Source organism: Cenococcum geophilum, assembly GCF_001692895.1.
Source record: "Cenococcum geophilum 1.58 unplaced genomic scaffold K441scaffold_25, whole genome shotgun sequence".
NCBI classification, from domain to species: domain Eukaryota; kingdom Fungi; phylum Ascomycota; class Dothideomycetes; order Gloniales; family Gloniaceae; genus Cenococcum; species Cenococcum geophilum.
Window position 1 is genome coordinate 1,214,013 of NW_027137583.1, and position 24,322 is coordinate 1,238,334.

Genomic DNA, 24,322 nt, shown 5'->3' on the forward strand with positions numbered 1-24,322 from the left:
TGAGACGTAGCACATCCAATGCCTAGAGTTGCCCTCGCTTTTTTCATTTCCTCTCCCAAGCAGCTAAATCGCCATGTCTCTTACCCTTAAGATTACATCATTGGTCGTGCGGACCTTAGCCAAGCCTATAGCAGTAAGCAGTGCTGAATATCATTAGCATTGACTAATCGCTGCTAACCGTTACACAATAGAACACAATCAAAAGAAATGCTCATGAGCACGAACGGTTTCGGAAAGTCTGTGTCAGGTTTGCGCAGGGTCTTCACCGAATTGACATGCGCATGCGGCTCGGGCTATTACAAGATCCAGCAGTTATCGACCGGCAAATAGCAAAGGAGGTTGCGGAAGCAGAGGCAAGAAGGAAAAGGGCACAAGCACCGACAGTCAAAACAGAAGCCGAGACGAAGGCCGAGGAAGCTCTGACGGCCAAAGATAGAGAAGCAATTACAGCAAAGGCTAAAGCTGCTCATAAACCGCGAATACGGCCACTCACGGAAGCAAAGGCTATTGAGACGGGTGCAAATTTTATTTCCGAAACATTCCTATTCGCTGTGGGCATCAGCGTTATCATCTTTGAGCAATGGCGATCGAGGAGAAAGGAAAAGAATCGCCATGAGGATGTAACAGACAAATTGGAGATGCTCGAGACTAAACTCGGTGCCCTTGAAGCTGAATTAGCAGCGGAAAAGGGCAAGCAGACGTCAGAGCCCAGCATCAAACCCGAGGGTTCCAAAACAACAAAAGATCAAGACAGCAAAGCATCTTCCAATGCTTCTCCTAAAGAATCATTAGAAAAGCAAAAGTGAAACCGGTCATTGGCGTATTCTAAGCCAAAGAATCTTGATCGAGTCGAGACCATCCCTCGAGGTAGCTACGTCTCCCCAATGGCGGCTCAGGTCGGAGACATTTTACCCCCAATAGTTCACTCCACTTCGGTTGGAAATTAGTGGAGAAAAGTTTGATGTACAATACTGGATCGTGCATACCACTTCTCTGCGGAGAGTTCCTTGTAAGAATAGACTTGATTCCGGAACCTGTCCCAGTTGTTCTCTCCCCTCCGCCATGATGTGAGGAGTCGATCGGAGTTCAAGGAAAAACTAAATCTGTAGTAATATCTTTTAGGCATCGTAATTTTTTGTAGATGTCAAGCCATAAGGCTGGTCCAGACGTATTTTAGGACAATGATATAGAGGAGACTGTTCGCTTGGGTTGTTGATCAGTGCACGATTGTAGAGTACGTAGCACATTTCATCAAATTACCAGCTCATCGTTGATCCATTGGTCAATTCGTGTGCAGGATATTTCTAGCTGCTGTATACGATATTCTACAAGGAGTAATTTTTGCGCATTTTTCCTTTTGTTGACCACAGAAGCAGCCCACGACTACCAGTCTATCAAGAGCCTAATACCCCTTTTTTTAAAAAAAATAAAATAAAAGAATAAACCTCTAATTCTCCAACTATCCCAAGTGTCTTGTTAAGGAGAGGCCCTCAGAATTTTTATATTGAGAAATAGCGCACGGGGCGGACAGTCGCAGTTGTTTCCGTCGAGGAAGGAGCCACGATCTTCCACCGTCACTCACACTTCGTCTAGTGACATCTTCCAATATGCTTCATCAGAGCCGAGCCTCGCATTTCTCGCTACTAGCAGATTCGTCTAAATACTTCATTGAATTTGTTAGCGTTGATCTTGCACTACTCGCCAAACTTCTCCTGCTAGAGTCAGTACAGTCACTTTCTACACGCCTACGGAGTAGCGCCAACGCCATGTGGTGTTCCAAACTCAAACGTCGTCCGTCCCTAACGTCTGTTATTGAGTACATTAATAGCCCAGACGGGCTCGGTCTTATAGGTGATTGATATACTACCTTCATCTCGCTCCAAACGCCCCTCCTGTCACTTCATTCTCATCAGAATCGTTCCAAGTTCGAATTTGTCATACTTCCCGCTAATGTTCTAATAGAAACAAATCTTGGCGACCACGACCTCGCTGTCCCAATCCCCTACTGCCCTCGTTCAGACCCTGCCCCGCCAAATGGCCCCCAACAGCGCTGGCTTCGATGCGTTATTCTCACACCCTCAATGATCCAGCCAGCAGAAGCCCTTCAAGATACCGTCAAGCTACTGGAAAAATTTCGATATATCAGTGGTGGCGTTGACGTAGTGGTTCTGTTTTTCTTGTCCCCGGACGTCATCGAGCAACAAGAGGATAGTAAGGATGTGGCTTACCTTAGCACAAAACCTACTGAGGGTGACATGATGTTTCGTGGTATTCATGCTTTGAGCGTTTTAACTACGCATGTAAAGATGTCGCATGATGACGACCTCAATGTGCTTAACATTCAGCCGTTCGGGGCGAAAGAGGCATTACCCGGGATTTTAAGCAGTTGTACACGTGGAATACTGTCGGGTGATTCAAAGAAGCTAAGGAAACGGCAGAATAAAATGAAGATCTTGCCTACACCTCCCGATTCAATAGCACTGCCACCACCTCCTGGAACACTATTGCCGGTTCAGCAAGCGGGAAAGATGCCATTCCCTGCATCACAGGCAGCACCGCTCCCTCGCAATACGGCGCCAGAAATAGAGTCGGATATGCCACTAAAGCAGCAGGTAGCGACTGCTCCCACACAAGCAGTTATGCCAACCCACTCTCCACCCGGGCTACTCTCAGCACAAGTTAGGATAGGGCCACAGCCACCAAGTGCGATACCCAAACATATGACCCAGCGACCTCCACCACCGCCAATACTAAAGAATCTGCCGATGCCGAAATATAGCCCGTTACCTAAAGGGTGGCAGGACACGCTGCCAGCATTGCCAACTCGGCCTGGCAATCTCCCTACGTCTAGACTTACAGCACCTCCACTATCTCCTTCGCCTCCACCTCAGCAGGCATCTCCTCATATAGCCAGCGATGACCAAGATTTCAAGCAGCGCGGACCGGGAAAAGCGGTGGAAATAACAGTGAGAGAAATCCACCCAGGCCAGGCAACCCAGACCGAAATCGGCTCGGGTCACCCCAAACGGGGCTATGAAGCAAAGCCTGCCACAAAGCCTGCCAGCAATGCTTATGATCCGTACGGAACAAGTCCAGTGAGTGCAGTTATGGATCTCTTGCCATACTGCACCACGCGGACTAAGCTATTGGGCAGGGCAGAGGTTATCAGTTTCAGCGATGTTGCGGGCAGCTTCAGGGAGGTGGTGTTGCTGGCGCTAAGGGCTAGTGGTGCGGAGGATGAGGAGATGGGAGGGCTGGAAGGCGCGCTGGGGCCGGGTGGAGCAAAAGGTGTCAGGGAGTTCTGGCACAATGAGTGGGTTGTCGATTGAGGCTAGGATAGTGGTCAGTTCGTTGTTTTGCGGCATGATCTTTAGAAAGGGGTTGAAAAGAACTGCTTTCATGAGTTTCCTTACCATTAGCTGGCATCATGCGGGTATTACGGACGTCTCCATGGGATTTTGCAGCTGTCTATTGGCAGTAATAAAAGAGACAGGGAAAGCGCGAAAAGTTTACCTTGAGAGTTATTAATGGCTCAAAACAGCCAGCAGAAAGTACGGATGTTACGAGATAGAAAATCTTTCACGTATTCAAAGGGCAAAAGGCCCTATAGTCTTGCCATCCAAATTTATTCGTATCCCCATTACACAGGAACCAGATACAACTTAACTCCGGCCCCGGCCAGACTCCCAGCCTTTAAGATTCGTAAAACTAGACAAGATCCCCACTCAAACAATACAAATACAACACACCTAATTACACTCAATACTCCAGCGTGACGCTCTGGCCCTTGACCCTGCCGATCACGATTTCAGGCGCATACTTGGGGATGACCTCGTCGTCATGCAGCATCTCGAACTCCTCGGTGGCATCGCGGCCCATATGGCTGAAGAGGGCCTGGGGCCCGCCTGGGTGCTCGTCAACCCAGTTAGTCACGTTGAGCACGATGCCCTTAACGGCGATCCAGAGGTCGTCCTTCTTATTGTGCTTGGCCACCTCCTCGAGCGTGAACTCCTTGTCGGGGATCTTGAAGTCCTTGATGCTGGACGGCGCGGTGACTTCGCTAGGGCCCGCCAAGTCGCCATCTGAGCCCTTTATCACGGGCCCGGCGGACTGCTGTGATTGCTGCGAGCTTTTGGACTCGCTGGATGAGGTGCCCGACGCGCCGCTGCCCCATTCAACGGCTACCTTGCCAGGCTGCGATGGGTCGATGTGTAGGGAGATTTGACCGAGACGCTGAGCAGCGGAGCCGCCGCCACTTCTTAGCAGCTGCTGGAACAGGTATTTTGAGGCCGACTCGCCGGCGACACGGCCGTAAACAACGCAGCCCAGAAGCGAGGAACCACCGAGACGGTTGGCACCATGTACACCACCGGCCAACTCACCGCAGACGAAGAGGCCATCGAATGGCTTGCCATCGGAGTTGAGGCACTGGGCTTGATCGTTGATCTCAATACCACCCATGGTGAAGTGAAGCACGGGCTCCATCAACGCAACGTGGAAGGTGTCGTTGATATTGAAGGGCAGGTTGTGGAAGAACTTCTTGCCGAAAGGATCCTTCATCTTGCCGTCCGCAATAGCATTGTAGTCCTTGAATGTGGCCTGAAGAGCTTGCTCTCCGCAGCCGATCTCCTTGGCAAGTTCCTTACCCGTCATCTTCTTCATCAGGCCACGGCCGGAGTAGTGGCGGGTATGGAAGTCGAGGATGTTGGAAGCTTTCGAGTTAAGGATGAGTCGGATGGGCCAGAGACCCTTCTCCTTCTCTTCCCACATCTTACCAGATACGTAATCGCGGTGGCCGAGCTCGTCGCTGAAGCGTTGGCCCTTGCTATTAAGGAGAAGACCGCCTTCACCACGAAGAGCTGAGGAATGTTAGCTTCTTGTCTGTTTTGTGAACAGATAATATATTCTCTCACCCTCCGCAGCCAAGAACTTCGTCTTTGCGGTAGGATCCTTAGGATCCACCAAACCAGTTGGATGCACCTGCACCTTGTCCATATCGATACCATTCGCTCCAATCGCCATCAACATCTTGTGTCCGTCACCGGTAGCATGTGCACCGTTTGTGGTGGACAAGCCATATGTATCCGGTCGGTGCTTCTTCAGAAGTGAAGTCTCGGTGAAATCGGCGGCATAACCACCAGTTGCGAGCACAACCGGACCATTCACTGTCGTCTCCTCGCCATTGAACAGATATGTCACACCAGAAACGCTGTTACCGTCCTTGTTGATCTTGGTCACCTTGGCTTTCTTGACGAGCTGGACTCGTTCTGGCTCTTTCTCGGCCAGTTCCTCGAATCGCTGCATTAGGGCGTATGTGATAGCCATGCCGGGGAACTTAGCATCGTGGCCTCGGTGTGTTCGGGGGTGGGAGTGACCACTTTGAGAGAATTAGTACAACAACATTGTTGTAATGGCGGGAGACTGTGTACATACCCTAACCGCGAAACTAAGGTTAAATCTAGGTTGAAAACATCCTGTAACCACTCGACGGCAGCGGCTGACTTGTAGGTGAGAATCTTGATCAGATCCGGCCGCGCCTTATCTCGTGCAGACTTTAGAGTGTCATCGTAGAATTGCTTGACGCTGTCGGCGATTTTGTGATCCACTTGTGTACTTGTGAGAGCGCCGTTGATACCCGAGGTAGCCTTTGTGGAGTTGCCCCCCATGAAGTCTGAATGATGTTAGACCGGCAATTTGGGTATGCTATTTCCATAATGAAGCTTACTATTCTTATCAAGCAGTAATACATTTCCACCAGATAGGTAGATAGTATGAGCAGCGCTTAAGCCGGACACTATGTCTTGTAGTCAGCTGCCGTTGCATTCGAGGATAGTGGCGTGTAGCTTACATCCAGCACCTACAACAATGACTCTCTGAGGCATGACGGCTGTTCGATATGTCCGGTGACTGAATAGAGACAGCGAAGGTAGAGATGGGAAGAGGGAGAAGGTGAGAAAGAAAAGACGGGGTATGTGGAGGAATGCTAAGGAGTGGGTCTCTGAAGTGATGCGCCCAGATTGAGTTTTGCCTCGGCGCGGAGAAGAGAGCTCTAGCCGAATGCAGGTGCAGAGTTAAGATGGCCGTGGCGAATGACAAGCAACACGTTATTCAATGATTCTAACACTTCAGTCAAGTCTAGTTGGCTGCAGCAGGTAATTCTAAGTCGAGGTGCTTTTACTGCGGGAAATCTGGCGCAGCATGTGAAGACTACCCGCCGTCACGCGCCTATTATGGAGAAGCCGGACTGGAGAGTCCGGGGAAGGAACCTGGCCTGCTGAGCTTCTATGTAGCATGTGAAAGCATCATAACCACCACACACTCTTCACCGAACTATTGTTTATTTTTGCACCATTTGTTCCTCTAAATATTCAGTCGTTCAACATTCGGTGAAATAAACATTGCAATCCATCACTGAAATAGACGCACAACCCCTCAATGCGGCCGGCATTCGGGTCAGTGTTCGCCGAGGACGAAAGAAGCAAATCTCGCTGACGGCTGCCGTGAACGACGACAACATCTCTCTTCAATGCGAAGGACATCACCGAAAAGGAAAGGAAACAACACATCAAACCTTCTAGATAAAGACTTGTGGCTTCAGAATCTTGGGACAGCCAGTACAGACGTCTTGGAACGCCAGTCGGGGGTCCGTAACGCGCCTCAATCTGTACTAAGCACTAACATTTCACCATCTCAGTCTCGCCTCCTAGTGACCTTGGTACTACCTTTTTGAGGCATACAAGTTAGTCAGAAGTTGCAGTCCATCTGAGAAAGACGGCGTTTCAGAGTCTTGGGCCATAGCTCTCTGCAGCTGTCATTTGTCATCCATTAAAGTTTACAAGTTGGAAGCAAATATTCTACGACATAATCCACTAAGCCCACCACAGTGGCTTCAGGATTATGAATCAGGTTTGCTATTAACATAATGCGAGGAGCAGTTCGTTTAGTCGCTGTCGCGTACTACATACTTCATATAGGCCTCTAAAAGGCCTTTCTCAACAAACCTCACGCATAGCCGCCCCCTGCCGCGTTTATCCTTCCCTTTTCTTATTTTCCTTTTTCTTATTTACCGGCCTATCTAGGCCTATTCCTTAGTAAGTGCGAAGCCAGTTCTTAATACTCTTTAACCGTCCTTTATAACCGAGCCATTGAAATTCCGGTTTAGGTCAATCGCGCATCCTAGCTACTAGTCCCCCCGTTCCGAGATATATATATATCCTCGCTAGATAAGATCTCTTAGCCTTAGTATTTATATTTGGTAAAGTAGGTCTACCTATTTAGATTAAAGGGACCCTATTAGTCCTACTAATTCTATATAAAGAGAGGACCTTCTAATTATAGAGCCGGCTTTTATCCACCCTCTAACCCGTTAACTTAGGCATATAGGTTATCGGTAGGAGCCTACTAATTAGATTAATAGGATTTGGTGGCCGTATATAGAAATACTTAGTATTCGCACATAGGCCTTCATGTCTGTTTCCGCTCGCCGTCCTGCATGTCAGTGTTCATTTCCCGTATCTCCCTAGTTCCGTGGCATCCCCTCCTTAAATTTGTCGCAAGCCAGTAAATAGCAGAGCAACTTAGCCCTTAATTTAACTTCCTGTCACAGCCTCAAATCTGCAAAAAAAGACAGTAGAAGCCAAACCGTCAACAACCCACCCTTCTCCGCCGCAGCCTAATCCGCAAAAGACCGACAAGTCACCAAAAGACAGCTATTAATTAACCCCGCTACAGCCCTCAAAACATATGAACCTTCCTCGCCGAATGAAACATACTCGGCATCAAATCCTTATTATCATCCAAACACTGCAACGCAGCCTGCATATGCGACGGAATCCTCTTAAAAACCGCCGCACTCAAATTCTGATCCAACTGCTCCGCATGCATCTCATAGAATCTCTGAATCAGGCCCACCGTCACCGTCTCCAGTGCCGTTTCCCCCAGTTCCATAAAAGCGTTGAATCCGGATCCGCCTTCGGCTTCATCGTCGGAATCGCCGGGGCCGTTGGCGGGTTTGTCGGGGTCGGCGCTGGCATTGAAGGGACTGATGGGACTGCGGATTTGTTTGGCGATCATGCCGTCGAGGCTTTCACTGAGCTTGGCTTTGCGGGCGCCCAAGCTTTTGCTGTGCATGATGCGGAGGAGAATGCCGCACAGTTTGCGCTTCTTGCGCTCCATGTAGGTCTCCCAGTATGTGATGAGGCCAAACTCGGGAGAAGCATTGCGGAAGTCGATTTCATCGGTCGCGATACGGTGGCCGTAAAAGTCGCGTCCGGAGCCACCTAGTTCTAAGTTGCAGAGGAACCATTTGGCACTTTTCACCCCAGAGAAACGTGCTAGGACCCACTCACCGGCGACCACAGAGAGATTTTGCTCTTGGACGAACTTGATCATGTTGCTGACTTTGGCGCCTTCCTTCTTTAAATCAAAATCGTCGTCCTGCTGTTTCGTCTCGCCCGCTTTCTCGCCATCTGTTGCCGCCCCCGTAACCGAGAATCTGCTCATGAATCTGCTCTTGCCTTTATTCCTCTTTTTCTCTTCTTTCTCCTTCTCCTCTTCTCCTTCCTCTCCCCCAACTTGATTGTCTGCCTGGCCTTCCGATCCCTTACCCTCGTCTTCTTCATCGTCATCATCCCGCGCCTCACTTTTACCCTTAAAAATCTTGTGCTCAATACCCTGAACGACATCAAGTTCCTTCTGAAGAATATGTTTCTCACAAGAAAAATTCACCATAACCATCGCAAACCCCGTACTAATAGTACACCACCCAGAAATCTTCTGATGGGGACTAACCGCCATTTTGACCTGGCGCCGAAGCTTCTCAGGCTGCAGCATAGAGATGATGACGCGCTGGATGTCGAAGGAGCCCTCGATGCCGGAATTCTTGATGATAATTGGGTTCGGTGAGATCATGGTGTCGATTTCCTCGGGCTTGATGTATGGCTTGGAGAATTGGCGCTTGGGGATGGTGGAGAGGACTTTTTTGAGCTCGGAGGGTAGCTCGGGTTCGTTTTCGCCCTCGACTTGCTTTTTTGGTTCTTCCTCTTGTTTCTTTTCCTCCTCATTCTCATTCGCTTCTTCTCCTTCCTTCTTCTCCTCTTCCTTCTCCTCCTTCTTTTCCTCGTTATCCCCGATTCTCTTAATATAAGCCACTACGTCTTTATCTAATTGCTCCTCGTCAGTTTCGCAAGTCTCCGTTGACGATTTTGCGGAAGATGCTGAAGGGGATGCCACTTTTGGTGCGTTCGTTGCCGGGGCCGGGGCCGGGGCCGGGGCCGGGGCTGCAACCGAGGCTACAACCGGATCCGGACGTGGTGCAGGTGCCGAGTCTTTCTTTCCAAAAGATTTCATCGATGGGGCCTTGAAACCTCCGATACCTCGCTTCGGCGGAGCTGGGGCTGGTGCAGCGGGTGGCGGTGTCTCAGGCTCACTCTTCTTGCTGCCAAATTTGGGCACCTTGAACGATTTTGGAGCTTTCGGCATGGAAGGCATCCTCATCTGGGCTTGAAATGTGCCAAATGGAGAAGCGAGCGAAGAGGCATCTTCTTTGGGGGAAGCTTGGCCAAGGTTATCCGCGGCAGGAGCCGGGGAGTTGGGGAGAGAAGGGGAGCCGCTTTGTTCTACCGGCTTTGGCTTCGAGTCAAAATGAATCTCGACGTACTTGAGAATCTTCCCGATATTCGTGATATGCGGCCTCAGCTGTTCGAATGTACATTCCTTGACGACCTTGAGTATCTCTGTCACCCAGTGGATGGGGATATTCTCCCGTTCGGTGTCCTTTGCGAATTTAATCGCGTCGCGAAGCATGCCCGATATGTCCAGGAAATCTGTCATGGTCTCGTACCGTTTGATCTGGAGAATCCCCGCCAGTGTCTCCTTCTTCATCGTTCGGCTCTCGGCCTTGGCAAATTTGTACGCTTCTGGAGACGATGGGTACAGTGATCGTCCTCTGATGTGGCTGCCGTACTGGCTGCCGGTCCAATTGAAGACAGAAACGTCGTTTGAAGATATTACCACTTCATCTAGAAGCCTCGAAAGAGCCTTCGTCAGCCCCTCTGCGGGGAAAGTCGGGAACTTGACTCCGAGAATGCCCATCAGTGAGTATGCTCGATCCGTCATAACCGTAGCGTCTCTTGGACATGCCAGTGCCATGACTTTTTCGGTTGAAAAGCGACTCGTCATAAGTCCGCTCTGCCAAAGATTGAGACCCTCGATCTTTGAAAATTTGGCGACTTTCTTCCTGTCATCCAGGATGGGGATTTGTATCTCCCCAACCAGCTTCCTGAGCACGATGTTAATGGCATGTCTAATACTTTCCCGTTTCAAGTCGTCGAAGCTACTGCTTGTGGAATATCGAGACGGTTCAAGAGTACTCAACAACTTGACTAGCAGCTCTTTCACCTCCTCCTTGGGCTTCTCGGTGGCGGATATCAGGCCTTCGACGGCGATATAGACGCTTTGCACAATCCTGGATCTTGCAGTCTCCATGTTGATGCCCCTGGGAATTTGAAGATCCAGTGCTTCGAGAATGGTGATAAGTTTCCGTGCTATACTGAGCTCACCACCTGAGTACTGCTTTAAGCGTAAGCCAAGGTTTTCCTTTTTGGCATAGAGAAAGTGGGAGAACGAGGGTTAGAATATAGTGAACATTTTGCATGGAGCTCATCATACCTTAATGCCGCTATCTTCTAAGATTTTGGTCACTTCATCCTCATTTATCTTATCCAAGTTTGCCAGGTATGGATTGTGAGTATCGGCGCTCGTGTAGAGATCAATGAATGGGCACAAATAGTAATACGGCCCAAGATTCTCCACCGGTCTGTCCAACAGCTCCCACACAGCATTAACGTAGAAGGTTGTCTTGCTCATAACAAGCTCCTGCAGCGTCCACGCCCTCGTAGCCCATTCCGGCCTTTCCCTAGCGATTCCATCGAAGTTTTCGATGTTGCGTTGTGGAGGAGGGGTCGAGGGGGACTTCAGAATCTTCCAGTAGACCAGCCAGTCTTTCGGAACATTCCGCTTGGTGTCCAGATGGACCAAGCAGAATTCGGCGTTCTCGTACCACTCTCCCATCGCAGAGATGCTAGTGACATACTCACCGTTGTCAGTCCTATTGATGCAGCATGAATCGATCCACAGGTATCGCTTCTCAGCCCTAGGGAAGATCTTCCTGCCGAAAATCTCTTTGGCTCGCAGAATCGAATCCTCGATTTTGACTGCGGAATTTCTCCTCTGCAGGCAGTCTATCATTTTGTCGACTGCCTCGCGGATGTAGCTATGGTTTTTGAAAAAATCGATTTTCTTCTTTTCTTCAGTCTCTTTCTTCTTAGCTTCCTTCAGTATATTCTCGGCGGCCGTGACATCATCTTTAGGTGGCTTCTCAGTTGTGCCCTCCTTCGGCCCTTTGATCACTTTCTCAATCTCGTCATGTTCGAGACCGAGGTCACGTAGCACTTTCTTGAAGGCCTCGTCCTCCATTCTCTCATACTCACGGTCCGCAATCGCCCTTTCAAGCTTTCGCTTAGCATTTTGCAGTCCTCCATTGCCATCCTCTCCCTTCTCGACTATCTGCACATCAACACGCCTAGAGAGAAGCTCCTCTACGACGTCACATGGTTCTTCCAACCCGAGCTCCGCCAACACAGCGCTTGTGACCAGCTTCTTGATATTTTTCTCTTCCTTTTCAATGTCCAATTCACACTGGCGTTTGATGAGGTCCAGATCACTCTGCCCAGCTGGGACGGGCCCCGACATACCATCATCCTCGCTTCTGCTCTCAGAATCACTATCCACGCTGACGTCCTTCTTCGGATCATCATCTATGGTATCCTCATCATGAGGATCCTTCGGCGTGCGGCGGAAATCTTTGGTTTTGGCCTTCGTGAAGTAACTATATTCGATCTCGCGGCCCTTCCAACTATGCGAGAGGATGCAGTACTGGCCTTGAGTGCCAATAGTCGGGTATTCGACGAGGTTCATAGTGTCAAGGTCGAACATACGGACCGGGTACTGGCCTTGGACGCCGCCAGGTTTGCCAACCGACGATGAGTAGGTTGGATCTAGTAGCTCGATATCGTCGAGGCCAGAGAAATTGGACGATTCTTTGGCTTCCCGTCGCGCTGGATCGTAGAAAGTAGGCCTGAAGTCGGACATGAACAACAGATTCAACATCCGCCGCATCTTCTCTGGGTTCTCGCTAATGGCGATTTTGAAAGCCGCTGTGGACCTCGCCGCCAGGTCCGAGGCTTTCGCGTTGACATAGTCCATTGCCGCATTTGCAGTAATGCAGAGAGGTAAGGGAATTTGAGCTTTTCTCTAGTACTGAGCCCGTATTGAGAGATGTTGGATTTCAGGCAAAAATGCCAGACGTACTACCTGCGGTAATACGGCTAGTTTTTATGAGGCGGTGGACAATTTTCATGCTGACAGCGAACCGAGATAGAGCACACTTGCAATATTTAATCAACAGCCTTGTTCCCGCACCCTGGACGTCCTCCAGAGATTTGAAACAGGTTGTGCAGAGACGTTGACCGAAGTGGATTGCGCGCAGAACCGGCCTTGGCAAGCTATTGGTTGTGGCCCCTCATTTGTATTGTTGTTCAGGCAGCTTCAATAGACCGTTTTGTCGAGGAAATTAGGATCATCGAACCACCTGCCGCAAGCAGTTGGCGGCAGATTTAGCATACGACGCCGTCGTTAAAATTCGACAGGGGGCCCCTTCGTACGCCCCTCACGTGCTGTTGATTTTATTAAGGGGTCGTTCGGTTGCAAGTTCAGATCAGAATGAGGGCTTCAGAATGGAGTTGATCTGGAGCTCCAATCTGATTCTGAGGCGACCGTTCGGTTGAATTCCAGTCCAACTTGACTTCAGCCACAAATTTTTGATGTTCCACTGACCGCCCAAAAAACACGCTAAAAGTTACTAAAAATTTGGCAATTTTACCGTATATAGAATCTAAACCGAGGTCTTGGCATCAGTTCAAATCAGGAGCTTGAAGCTCCTCATTTGAATCTGAAGGCTTCAGATTGCACACGTCCGTGCAACCCGTAGAGCCACATACGCGTGTCAAATCGGGAAGGAACGCGTTCGTTCTGCCAGACTTTCAGTTCAGATTCAATCTGACGCTTTCACAACCGAACAACCCCTAAGTCTCCCTGTACAGAATGTATATCTACAGCTTTATAGGGGCTTTATATTAAAAATGGTAATATATAGTTAAAATCACGTGATTACGCCTTAAGCCCATGAATAGGCGGGTAGCCAGCCCTATCACGGGCACTAACACTTCAGTTACAAGGGGGCCTCCTGAGCGGGCCGCCGCGCCCACCCTGCAAGTTTGGTGGCAATATAGTAATATTCTAAGAAAATAGTGTGGATACTACTAAAATGTCACAAAACTTGCAGGGTGGGCGCGGCAGCCCGCTCAGGTGGCCCCCTTGTATACCCGTAAAATAGGTAGATTAGTGTACAGCCCATCCACCAAGGGGTTCAACTGACCCACCATCCGCCTGCTTGGCGGGAGTTGTGTAAGCCACCTTATTTTATTATGCAAGCCTCGTACAGGATGGGGACAGGGGGGAGACAGGGATCAAAACCTGCGCCATACCGACTGCTACACGTGGTTCAAGAGGTGGATTGCCAAAAAAACGGTCCAATAAAGCCTCCTACAGCCCATCGCCAAAAATGCCTGCATAAGGCTGAGCGTGAAGCAGTAGCGGAAGTCCATGTCATCGTCGCAGCCTACCGCCTTTGAAAGGGGAGCCCCCTCTCGTGGGTTCCAGCCTGTGTGGAGAGGGAGAGAACTGCTGCACAGGCCACCGAGGCGGGAACGGGTGCTGTCAAGCATTATTTTCTGCAGTAATTAGCGGTGAGCAAAGCTTTTGATCTGCAAACAAAACCGACTTTCAGCTCAGTTGGCCAACAGGGGTCCAGAAATTTTGAAGTGCTGAAATGCAAGGCTGGAAAATAGCCTGAACGTTGTCTTCATGGGAAAGGGGCGATTCATGTCCCTAGGATAAGGGCGGATTTCTGCTCTAAGTTTTAGGCCTCATTCAAATATACCGAAACTATCTTTACGCGTCCGGCCCATCGCCGAGAGACACTGTGCATTGAGTGTCACTGAGCCTTGAATCGTCATGGCATCTTATCATCGCGTGCTACGGGTTTTCCAAAGATCTATTCAGGACAAGTCCCTAGAGTGTGATTAGTGCGTACCTCATGCGCCCAGCCAGACCTTCGGTTTCATGCTTCCTATTACTCTTCTAATCGTTGCAATAGCAATATCCATCCATGGGAGGTTTTGATAAACGGGGAGAGATGGGGCGGCAAGATACGTCTCATCGGCTTTGTCGACGTCTTCTTTCTCATAAGTTATTCAGCGGAATCTCGCTTTGAGAAAGGAATAGTTATTTACAGTAAGCTCCCCTTTGCAGCCGCAAGTGTTTGCTGGTTCCTGTCATGCACACACGGGCGACGATGATGTTGATAAGATTACCGCTCGAACCAGAGGACGAGGAGGCCATCCGTGATATCCTCAGAGATGCCAAGGTCAAACCCTCGGACATAAACTTGGATGTCGTCAACACGAAAGAAAGGGAGAAAGACCTCAAATGTTAGTAAATTATGGTCCTATATCATTTTCCCCGGTTCTCTTTTAGCTGACAGTTTTCAAAGTACCTGAGAAATATTTCAGCTTCAAGAGCGATCCCATCGACTACACCATCAAGAGCCTCGGCCATGAGATTGGCCTGAAGACGGAATACCCAAAGACTTCCCTAATGAAGTACGAGATCAAAATGTTGAAGAGCAGAAACAAAGTTATGAAGAGTCAGTTCAACCAATACCTACTTCCACTACCACTGCAGCAGTTGCACCCCCGTAAGTTAACCGACTGACTGTAGGATATAGAGCACATCAGACGGGGCGTAACTCAACACTCCCTGACGGACCTAATGCACGACGCATTCCGTCTCGGAATTATCACACACGCGGAGATGACAGCGCAGATAATGGGGACCTTCTTCGTTGGCAACACCACCGATGACGTCATGCGTAAGTACATGGACGCTCTAGGAGCTGCTAGTGGGCCAGATGGCGGTGCATTGTCGAACGAGGTGTAAGTAAGAGATTCTGAAAACCAAGGCAATAAGAAGAGTCGGCTTTGATAAGCTCGCTAATAGTGAGCAATATCTGGGTAATCGTGTAGGTTAGAAACTAGTCATTATACACACATTTCCTTTAGTTACCTCATATTTACACTGCAAGAGAAATACGATCACGACGAGTATCCAGATCTGAACATGTCTGAAGAAAACAGCATGGCAACAAGGGCACCAGATACGAAAGGAACGGCCGGCATGAGTATATCTTAACCATACATGTAAAAGTGACCAAGTATCCCTGAACCCGCCATGTTGCGTACATCCGTTATCGATAAGGATTTAGCCAATCATATCAATAGGATTAAATTGCCGTGCTCAGGAATATGTTATCTCATAAATCCGACGCTTCGCAGAAGATTCAGGTGACCCGGGGCAACGCACGGGCTGCATACTAGCTCTTGCGAACTCCTAGACCAATCAGAACCGTGAACTAGTTTCAGCCCCCTGTCACCAGCAAATCTTCTGCGGAGTGTCTGAGAGTTTATGGACGTCGCTTTGGTGGTAACTGAATGTTTTAAAAATCAAATTTTGTGTATTTCTACGAGCCATGTCCCTACTATAATAGTTATTATATATTTTATTGATTTAATAGATTCTTTAGGTAATTATATCTCTATTTATATAAATTATCCCACTACTAGGAATAGTAAGGGGCGAGATATATCGTCACAAAACGCGAGTTGGATTTTAGACTAAAACTAACCGACTGCCTATGTCCAACTTCTTATATAATAAAGCTACGATATCGCCACAATATAAAGGCGATAGAGAAGACAAAGGGCTTTTAGCTCGCACTATTTTGGAGATAATTAGACGTAGAGAAGTATATAAGGTATGGTAGTAAGGCAAGATTGCGATAAAATCTAACCGACTACTGTGGTGTCAAGGGTAAGTTTTGTGCCAAGTCCCTTACAAATTATTAGAGTCTTGGCACAAAACTTACCCTTGATACCACAGTACCTATCCCTTAACCAGCTGAAATTCGTCCACGCTTTATCGATAAGAATCAGCCAATTAGATCAACACAATCGACTGTACGCGTTGTTTATAGACGCTAGCGGGTTAAGGGATATCTAACTTCTCGTAGAATAGAGCTATAATATTGCTATAATATAGAGGCGATAGAGAAGAAAAAGAGCTTTTAGCTCGTAGTATTTTAGAGATAATTAGACGTAGAGAAGTATATAAGGTATCCTTTAGCACAATGAAATTCGCCCTACGGTTATCGATAAGAGCCAGCTAATAGAATCAAGGCTCCTTGACCATACGCGTACTTTTAATTCTGGTGTTTACCTCTAGACTGAAGAGGATATATTTTTATTTTAAGAGTGGTAGTAAAAGATATTATAGTTTTATAGTAATAATAATAAGTTAAAGTATAGGTTTATAATTATTTAGGGCTCTATAAAGGAGGCTCTAATATAGGATTATTATACTAAGACCACCTAGATAAATACTAGGGAGCTAGTAATTGTATATAACTAGTATAGCCGTATTATTAAGCATCCCTTAATCGGTTAAGGCAATACTTTTAGAGAAAAATATCTCTTATTGTTATAATATAAGAAGACTGCTTTTATACGGGGAAAGGAGTAAATAGCAATTAATAAATGCTTTCGCGTAAAGGTACGAACGTCTACTATAACATCTATTATAATATTTACTAGAACATCTATAATATAAGTTACTATATTAGTTCCTAAAGCTAACAGTTATTAGAGGAAACGGCAATTGGATTTATAATGGCGGGAGTCCTCAAATGCTGGAGATGTCTTGGAACCTCATTGATACAAATATATACTACATTTCTATGTAGTTGTTACAAGCAACTCTTGGCACTTTGACAGCCTAACCTTCCGAAATCTCTGTTCCTACACGCCCATAACCTGGCTCACTTTCTCTAAAAACTTCTCCCTGCTAGTTGGTAGGTATGTTGGATTGGTCTGTAAACCCCTGGTCGCCGTGCCTACCCATTTATCCTCCCTCTTCTCTCCATCCTTTAGCCCTAGTTCACTGACCTCATACAGACCTCGACCGACCAATTCTCTGGCTTGTTTCTCTGCCGCTTCAAATGTGCTACCTCTGCTAGCCATCATGCCCAGCAGATTCTCTGGCACCGTTTCCAACTGAGACGGCACAAGCGCCTGCTTCCCCCTAGCCTCAGTCGGCACAAACACTACAATGCCCTTCTCCTGCCACTGTCGCCATTGCGGCGGTTTCACCAGCTTTCCAGCCTCCCTCTTGTCTTCAAGTATCCTCTTCGTAATCGCCTTCTCCTTTGCCGGCTGTCCCGCAATCAGCCGCCTCCCAGCTTCCATAAGCTCTGCCACTGCATCTCCTCCTGCGCCGTACATAGGCTCGTATGTCTTCTGTGCCCACTCATTGCTCTGCAGCCGCATCAACTGCAATACCATCCCATCACTCAGCTCCTCCGCCGGATCGTATTTCTCTACCTCCCTCCGACCACTTTGATTGTCTTTTTTGTCCTTGAACTCACGCCTCTTAGGCCCGCTACGCTGCCCGGTGCGAGGTCCACGATTACGAAAGGCAGTGGCGCCAGGAGGCCCACGGGCAGGGCTGGAGGCTCCACCACCGACACTGACACGGCTTATTCGGAGGTTGCTAGGTGCGCGGACAAATTTTGCGCCTTCAGGTAGGCCTCTGGAAGCTATGGGGCGATTGCCGGGCGCGGCAGGTCTTGGAGTAGAAGCAGCGGAGGTGGAGGCATTGTTTCCGGACCTGGGGATGACATTCTGCCCGCTTTTGAAGCGGCCTTCGCGGAGACCACCTCGGGCGGTAGGAGAGATGTAGGAGCCGGGTTGGCGAGGAGGTGGGCGTGGGGAGATGGAGGTTATTTTTTTGAAGGCGTCGGAGGCGCGAGCTGCGCGTGTGGTGCGGGGGGCTGGAGTGGATTAGATGGTTTTTCCCAGACAAGAGGAGAAATATAGAGGGTCGAGATAGCATCAGAGGCATGGAAAGTGTATGTACCTAGGTTGGGAGGGTTGCCGTTGCTTGGCTCTTGACTCCGTGCTAAGGAGAGACAGAAGGTTCTTCGAGAGGCATTGGCCATATTTGTAATGTCCTGAGCCAACGGCCGTCTGATAAAGCCCATTGATGGGCAGACATGCCGCTGGTACATGATTGAGAGAGCTAGTAGGACGTAGCCTCTCGGATGGGATGCGTGGAGATGAACTTTTCGGTGAGGTTCAGTTTTTAGCGGCGGAAATCGCCGAAGCTGTCAACACTGAGAATATTCACGATTGATACAACCCTTCACATTCTTAGCCCTGTGTTTGTTTAGATATCGTTGCTCCGTTTACCTGACTACTAACTACCTCAGACACTCCTCCTCTTACCTGTTTACTTCTTCCTCAGATTTTCAACCAGCACAGAATATCACGAACAGCCGCAAACTCGAACACATCCACACACACAGCATCTAAAAGCCTCGTTTCCTCCAGTTCACTAAAGCAAAATGCTACGTCGCCCGCCTACTCTCATAACACTTACTTCTGACGACATCGCTGCGTATGAGGCTAATCGCCAGCGGCGGCAGTGGGAACAAAGTCAAAATTCTCAGCTCTCCTCAATCTCCTCCAAGAACGCCAGCGGTGGGAAGGACAAAGATCCGAATGACGAATTGAGACCACTGCCACAGGAGAAAGCTAGGATTGCGAGGACAAGGGAAGAGAGAATTATGGGAAGCAGGAATTAAATGACCTTGACATGGACATACGTTATCCTTAATTTAGACTTGGGGAAATCCAAGTAATCAATAGTAAGGAAGCTGCTAGGAGCGTGATGTGCTGCTATATTTTGCACTGGGCTGCTTCCACCAGGAAGGCAAATGAAGCGTGGATAAACTTATTGAGAAGCTACCGAAAGTAAGTCCCTTAAAAGCCTCGCGCAGACGAAGGCTTTCTTCAGAATCACGTAATTAAAGCTAGTAATACACACCTGCTAACAACACATTCCTAGAATAACCTGACCAGAAGCCCGAATATCTTAGCGTTTCCGACTAAAAGAAAATTATGTGCTATGTACCATTCTTACAATGACTCGGGATCATGATTAACTAATCGAAGTTTTCAAAGAAAGCGCATGCCTTGCCATTATTTACTACCTATTTCTACTTAACTCTACGCAGATTTGAGCCTAAAGGATGGTCCAAGTAGGATAAGAGAAAAGGGAGAAAGGACCGCAAGATACAGACCTCGCCTAAGCAAAAGTATGCCCAAGCCGCTGCCAGAAAGGCTCGCAATACCAAATAGAGCAACGAATGAGTCAGTGCTGGTGAGTGCTGGTGATATCGTGTGGGCACCCTACACTACCCGGCAGATGAACAAAACGTACGGTAATGACTGAAAAGAACAGCATTAATCATAGAAGCATACGAGGAACGAAGCATGACGAGTACGCTCCTAGCTAATATTATTGATTTGACGCGTCTATCAATTTGCACATACGGAACGGATACAAATGTCTGCCAAGCCTCCTTCCTTTGCTAGTCAGAAATGGCCTGACTAAACTCATATGCACGGGCTTCGTTACCATGCCTTCCTCCTTTTATTACTCATATTTGTTACTGAAGTCAGCTCCTAGAAACAATGGCATTAAGCCCCAATCTAGTTGACTTGTTTTCAGGCCGCGGCTGCATTACAAAAGCACGGGGCGCATCAATTCATAAAAGGACGAGCAAACCCAGCGTCGTCTTACTGGTTTCAGAATATACCCGGCATTGTACAATTGCTTTTGGGACAAACGGTTCTTACCAACTTTTTCGTAATGTAATGGACTACAGGTAGAAATACTTTCAATTGATCCAATACCATACTTGTCCATTGCCGTCTAGCGTCCCATAACTAAAGCCGCCCACAGTTATTCCATTTCCACCTTAAATGTACATTAGCCAAAAAACATTCTCAGGTGTACAAAAATATGTCAATTAACCTTACCAGGAATCAGGCACTAGATTGGTTTGTGCTCCACTATTCATATCGATCTGGTAACCCGACAGTCCTGTAGTATTCATCACTTGTTGAATATTATATGTCGTATTCTGAAAAATAATGTGTCCGCTATGGCCACATCTTTGGAAGGCCGATAAGATGGCGGGAGCGTCGTCGGAGCCATTATTTGTTGCGGGTACTATGCAGACTTGGTTGTGATGCAAGTTGGGAATCTGGTTGGTATTTGCGGAAGCGACACGGAGAGTGAAGAGGAGAAAGAGTTCAAATATGAATGGACGACAGAAACCTCGAGCGAGGCTAGACAATGCCATGTTGCAGGTTCGCAGTCAGTAGAATCGATTTGTTGCATCTTAGTTCGCTCCTTCTCATTCGCTATATCTGATTCTTAGTCCCCCGGCAACATCTCACTTATTCGCCTCTTCTGCTTCATATTGGAGTGAAATTTGCCGCACAACTGTTTGGTTAGAGAAAATTGGGTCTTGTTGTTTGGCTATCTCGGAATAAGATTACAGCGAGGTCTCAGTGTGTTTCTTTGCCGTTTTTCCGCGGGCAGCTCTACCCTCTGTTACACTATTGTACGTGCGCCCTCAAGCATGAAAGGGAATCGTTGGACCTGCGTACGCTTCAAACGCAGAAATGGGGAACCTCTCCACCCGGGGTGCATTTTGCACGGCCCACTGTTATTTGCATATCCCTGTCCACTACGATAAGAAATATCGACTTGTTAACGTTAAAAAAAGTTAAGCCTGAGCCAAGAGATAGAAGTTAGGAGAAGAAGCTAGAGGATTTACGAGAATAAAGTGACGAAGGTAACTATAAAGCACTAGTGCCTCTAAGACCCTTTGTAAACTAGTTAAAAAAAAAAAAAATCTAAGTAGCTTTATTATGTAGAATTATATTGGGTAGTAGTCTAGGCGGCGTGTAAAATAGCTGATGAGAACCCAATAATAAATACCCTCCCAGTATGGCAGCCGAAAGCGACTCTAGATCCCGACTGCGAAATATCGGACTCGATGGCCCGGTAATCGGGTGGCAACCAGAGCAAGTTCTGTCCGTTCCACGTGACCCACGACCTGCTAATGCCCCATCCTTGGCGATCGCCTTTACCGCCTAGCTCTTGGGAGGATTCAGGTCTATCCACCTTTATACAACCAGTGTTTGTAAGAATGTTTAAGTTGCTACTATCAAACGACAATCTACTAATGGAAGCGTCGGTTGGAATTGTTTGGCGGCAAGAACTGGTTACAGTATCCCAGACCTTGACTGTGTGATCATGCGATGCTGATGCTAGCAGCTTCGAGTCGTGCGAGAATGCTACTGACATGACTGAATCGCTGTGGCTCTCGAGCGTCTGCTGGAGGGAGCCGGTTGCGGCGTCCCAGACCTTAACTGTATGATCGTACGGTGCTGATGCTAGTAGCTTCGAGTCGTGCGAGAATGCTACTGACATGACTGAATCGCTGTGGCTCTCGAGCGTCTGCTGGAGGGAGCCGGTTGCGGCGTCCCAGACCTTAACTGTATGATCGTACGGTGCTGATGCTAGTAGCTTCGAGTCGTGCGAGAAAATACGGCGTGTTCGGACGCCGAAACCATCCCGGTTCCCCACCACATATGCGACGATGTGATAGGGAAAGCCACGCCTGCCGAAGCCTCGTTGGTGACCTCTAGTGTTTTATAGATCGCTATAGCAAATGCACTTTGGAAGTACTGAACGTACATGTGCCTGCATGCATCAGATTGAGAATATATACCTTTCATGTTATCCCTCCTCTTAGCTTCAAAACCGCTTCAACAAAAGGGGTAATTGATATTCCGTACGAATGTAACTAGTCCTAGCCGGGGTCTGGTGTTGAAACGCCACCAACTCGTCGAAGATTGTTGGTCTTGAACGAAGATCACAAATATAAGAAATTTTTAATTTTCCGAATTATCTCAATTCGGCCTGATGGTCTGTATGTGTTACCTATTTGTTCTCACCAAAATTATAGTTAACTAATAGTGTAATAGAGTGGTATGATTGTTGCTTCGGGAGTTATGCGCCCTAGATGCTCAGCGTCTGTAATAGATCCCGGGTTAATCCCGGTCAGGCCCTTTTTTTGCTTCAGTGTTACGGACCTTATATCGGCAGTAGTACGACTACTAAGAAGAGACACGAAACGGGTTGGTTGAGACAGCACGGGGGGCGCTGGAACCGATCGAGCCATGGGACGAGGGGTAGCCAAGTCATATAACCAGTCACGTTACAAGTTCAGAACGTGGGATCTGTAAGATCTGTCGGAATATTACGTACTTAGATTAACCGACGTATCGATATACTTAGTATTTCTTAGGCGCAGTATTATGTATTTAAAGGACTATAGTCCCTACCTAGATAGCTCTCTTCTTTATAGTAAATCTTAGAATATAATTAGAGTTAATCTATTAGGCAACTACTCCACTAGTTATTATTACGTTATTAACTTCTTATTTACCTATATACCTAGCCTATTAATAAGTCTATCGTAGTTTCTACTATAAGGCTTTATTATATATTTACTACCTAGTTACGGTATTAATAAAGTTAAATAATATACTACTAAAAGCACTAGTTATAACGCTATTAATGGCAGTAACTACTTTAGGGATAAGTGGGGATACTAGTATATAGGATATAGATTTATAGCTAGTTATAGTAGGTTAGCTATAGAAGATAGTTAATTAATTAATAGATAATAACCGGATACTTAAGAAACAAATTAATAGCATTAGAGTAGTAAAGGTTAAGTTACTATTAGTTAAGCGATTCTTAGGGAAGAAATTAAAGCTTAAAGGGTTTTTAGTATAAATACGTTTTAAGGTAATATAGGAGGATATAAAGCTTACTATATTAATAGACTAAGTAGTCTATACAGGATTGTTTTTAACGGGAAAAGTACTTAAGTAATTTAAACTTTACCTTACTAAGATATAGGAGAACGGAAGCACAACTATAAACCTAGAAGTTAAATTTATATTCTTAAGCTAAGGAGGATTTACGGGATAACTTATATAGATATTTGGTAACCTAAAAGTAACTACTACGGTAGAAAAAAAGTTTTAAAACCTAGTATAATGGACCTTAATAATTAAGTATATAATATAGTTTTAAATGCTAGCTATATAGGTTAAATAGAATAATAGGGCGCTTATAGTATAGTATAAATAGGGACTTAAAGCAAAAGTCTAGGATGTAATTATCCTAATAGAAGATATAGATATACTTAAGAAACTAATAGATTAAGTAATTAAGATTAATAATAAGATATATTAACAAGAATAGGCTAAAAAAGGTTAAGATAAAGTTCTATAGTTATATAAGGCGTAGAGTACATATTAACTAAATTAGAAACTATAAAATGGCGAACTAGAGCTAATAGACCTAAGCAGTACTAAAGAGTATAGAAGTAAACGGCTATAGAAACCTAAAGGATAAGGACTAAGTAATTAAAGGTCTAAGGAGTAGAGGCTAAACTAGGGATCTTAGTAGCAGAAGACGTTTAGGCGAACTCTATAATAAGAAAAATGGTTTAAAGAGGGAGCTTATATAAATTATAGAAAATAGGGTTATTTTACCAGAGACTATAAAGATAGTTAGAGTAACTATATAGTAAAGGGAACTAGACTAGTAGACAATATATATATATATATATATAAAGGAATAATACTATGCTATAAGGAACCAAAGAGTATTTAATTAAAAGTTTTGCGTTTTATTATAATAACATATACCAAATTTATAAAGATACTATGTATAGCGTAAGCTATTAGCTATAAGAGCTAAAAATTATTAGAGTATAGAGGAACTAATAAACTATTTTATAAATTAGATATTAAGGACAATAAGTTTAATATAAGCGAAATATTTAGTAATAATAAGGCAATAAAGGCAGCTTACTAGAAGCATATAAACCTTAAAGATATTATAATAGAGGCAAAAGTTAAATCCACTATAAAGGACGGATTAGTAATAGGAATTAAAACTATATTAAATATAATATTTATTACCTTATAAGATATAAGAGAAGTAAAATAGTAAACTACTTTAGCACTTAATAAAGGTAAAGGGTAAAAGGCTTAAGGCTTTAAAGAAAGGATAAGAGTATAAGCTAGCTATTTATAAGGATAGATTAAGGCAAAAGACTAGAAAAACGAGACTTCCGCAATAAAGGGAAAGA

At 46.5% G+C, this 24,322-nt stretch overlaps 9 protein-coding genes across 9 annotated transcripts; 4 read left to right on the top strand and 5 right to left on the bottom strand.

The window, feature by feature from the left end:
- Positions 1 to 73: 73 nt before the first annotated feature.
- K441DRAFT_564197 (uncharacterized protein) lies at positions 74 to 806 on the top strand (the record flags this gene model as incomplete). Its single annotated transcript, XM_067643638.1, has 2 exons — positions 74 to 133; positions 192 to 806. 2 exons carry the CDS (start codon positions 74 to 76, stop codon positions 804 to 806), a joined length of 675 nt encoding a protein of 224 aa, XP_067503280.1.
- Positions 807 to 1,593: 787 nt separating this feature from the next.
- On the top strand, positions 1,594 to 3,365 carry K441DRAFT_697016 (uncharacterized protein). The gene is made up of 2 exons (XM_067652942.1): positions 1,594 to 1,851; positions 1,963 to 3,365. Exons 1-2 carry the CDS (start codon positions 1,608 to 1,610, stop codon positions 3,327 to 3,329), a joined length of 1,611 nt encoding a protein of 536 aa, XP_067503281.1. The 5' UTR covers positions 1,594 to 1,607; the 3' UTR covers positions 3,330 to 3,365.
- A 42-nt stretch (positions 3,366 to 3,407) lies between these two features.
- Positions 3,408 to 6,163, bottom strand: K441DRAFT_637909 (Flavocytochrome c). Its single transcript, XM_067646523.1, has 5 exons — positions 5,849 to 6,163; positions 5,726 to 5,794; positions 5,434 to 5,671; positions 4,914 to 5,377; positions 3,408 to 4,859 (listed from the first exon to the last, which is right to left on the bottom strand). The coding sequence occupies exons 1-5, from the start codon at positions 5,880 to 5,882 to the stop codon at positions 3,760 to 3,762; spliced, it is 1,905 nt and encodes a 634-aa protein (XP_067503282.1). The 5' UTR covers positions 5,883 to 6,163; the 3' UTR covers positions 3,408 to 3,759.
- Positions 6,164 to 7,734: 1,571 nt separating this feature from the next.
- On the bottom strand, positions 7,735 to 12,198 carry K441DRAFT_468343 (uncharacterized protein; the record flags this gene model as incomplete). The annotated part of the gene is made up of 6 exons (XM_067641839.1): positions 7,735 to 7,976; positions 8,091 to 8,412; positions 8,488 to 9,020; positions 9,309 to 10,569; positions 10,669 to 11,724; positions 11,791 to 12,198. Coding segments are annotated over 6 exons (3,822 nt in total), but the record flags the coding sequence as incomplete, so codon positions are not given.
- A 1,627-nt stretch (positions 12,199 to 13,825) lies between these two features.
- K441DRAFT_661164 (uncharacterized protein) lies at positions 13,826 to 15,217 on the top strand. The gene is made up of 6 exons (XM_067648839.1): positions 13,826 to 13,865; positions 13,923 to 14,204; positions 14,276 to 14,412; positions 14,505 to 14,609; positions 14,672 to 14,824; positions 14,906 to 15,217. Exons 2-6 carry the CDS (start codon positions 14,134 to 14,136, stop codon positions 15,115 to 15,117), a joined length of 678 nt encoding a protein of 225 aa, XP_067503284.1. The 5' UTR covers positions 13,826 to 13,865; positions 13,923 to 14,133; the 3' UTR covers positions 15,118 to 15,217.
- Positions 15,218 to 16,920: 1,703 nt separating this feature from the next.
- On the bottom strand, positions 16,921 to 18,287 carry K441DRAFT_697020 (uncharacterized protein). Its single transcript, XM_067652943.1, has 2 exons — positions 18,148 to 18,287; positions 16,921 to 18,061 (listed from the first exon to the last, which is right to left on the bottom strand). Exons 1-2 carry the CDS (start codon positions 18,269 to 18,271, stop codon positions 17,031 to 17,033), a joined length of 1,155 nt encoding a protein of 384 aa, XP_067503285.1. The 5' UTR covers positions 18,272 to 18,287; the 3' UTR covers positions 16,921 to 17,030.
- Positions 18,288 to 18,358: 71 nt separating this feature from the next.
- On the top strand, positions 18,359 to 19,367 carry K441DRAFT_136299 (uncharacterized protein). The gene is made up of 2 exons (XM_067640100.1): positions 18,359 to 19,043; positions 19,138 to 19,367. The coding sequence occupies exon 1, from the start codon at positions 18,635 to 18,637 to the stop codon at positions 18,872 to 18,874; it is 240 nt and encodes a 79-aa protein (XP_067503286.1). The 5' UTR covers positions 18,359 to 18,634; the 3' UTR covers positions 18,875 to 19,043; positions 19,138 to 19,367.
- Positions 19,368 to 20,066: 699 nt separating this feature from the next.
- On the bottom strand, positions 20,067 to 20,544 carry K441DRAFT_661169 (glycoside hydrolase family 28 protein). The gene has a single exon (XM_067648840.1). It carries the CDS (start codon positions 20,438 to 20,440, stop codon positions 20,111 to 20,113), a length of 330 nt encoding a protein of 109 aa, XP_067503287.1. The 5' UTR covers positions 20,441 to 20,544; the 3' UTR covers positions 20,067 to 20,110.
- A 495-nt stretch (positions 20,545 to 21,039) lies between these two features.
- On the bottom strand, positions 21,040 to 21,693 carry K441DRAFT_564256 (WD40 repeat-like protein; the record flags this gene model as incomplete). Its single annotated transcript, XM_067643642.1, has 1 exon — positions 21,040 to 21,693. A coding segment is annotated over one exon (654 nt), but the record flags the coding sequence as incomplete, so codon positions are not given.
- Positions 21,694 to 24,322: the final 2,629 nt, after the last annotated feature.

Coding starts and splice junctions, on each gene's coding strand:
- K441DRAFT_136299 (XM_067640100.1), top strand. CDS start 18,635: ATGCTACGTCGCCCGCCTACTCTCATAACACTTACTTCTGACGACATC.
- K441DRAFT_697016 (XM_067652942.1), top strand. CDS start 1,608: ATGCTTCATCAGAGCCGAGCCTCGCATTTCTCGCTACTAGCAGATTCG. Junction 1,852..1,962: donor AGACGGGCTCGGTCTTATAG/GTGATTGATATA, acceptor ATGTTCTAATAG/AAACAAATCTTGGCGACCAC.
- K441DRAFT_661169 (XM_067648840.1), bottom strand. CDS start 20,440: ATGGCATTGTCTAGCCTCGCTCGAGGTTTCTGTCGTCCATTCATATTT.
- K441DRAFT_697020 (XM_067652943.1), bottom strand. CDS start 18,271: ATGGGCTTTATCAGACGGCCGTTGGCTCAGGACATTACAAATATGGCC. Junction 18,062..18,147: donor CGGCAACCCTCCCAACCTAG/GTACATACACTT, acceptor AATCCACTCCAG/CCCCCCGCACCACACGCGCA.
- K441DRAFT_661164 (XM_067648839.1), top strand. CDS start 14,134: ATGGCATCTTATCATCGCGTGCTACGGGTTTTCCAAAGATCTATTCAG. Junction 14,413..14,504: donor GAAAGGAATAGTTATTTACA/GTAAGCTCCCCT, acceptor CGCTCGAACCAG/AGGACGAGGAGGCCATCCGT. Junction 14,610..14,671: donor AAGGGAGAAAGACCTCAAAT/GTTAGTAAATTA, acceptor CAGTTTTCAAAG/TACCTGAGAAATATTTCAGC.
- K441DRAFT_637909 (XM_067646523.1), bottom strand. CDS start 5,882: ATGCCTCAGAGAGTCATTGTTGTAGGTGCTGGAT. Junction 5,795..5,848: donor CATTGTTGTAGGTGCTGGAT/GTAAGCTACACG, acceptor TACAAGACATAG/TGTCCGGCTTAAGCGCTGCT. Junction 4,860..4,913: donor GAAGTTCTTGGCTGCGGAGG/GTGAGAGAATAT, acceptor AACATTCCTCAG/CTCTTCGTGGTGAAGGCGGT.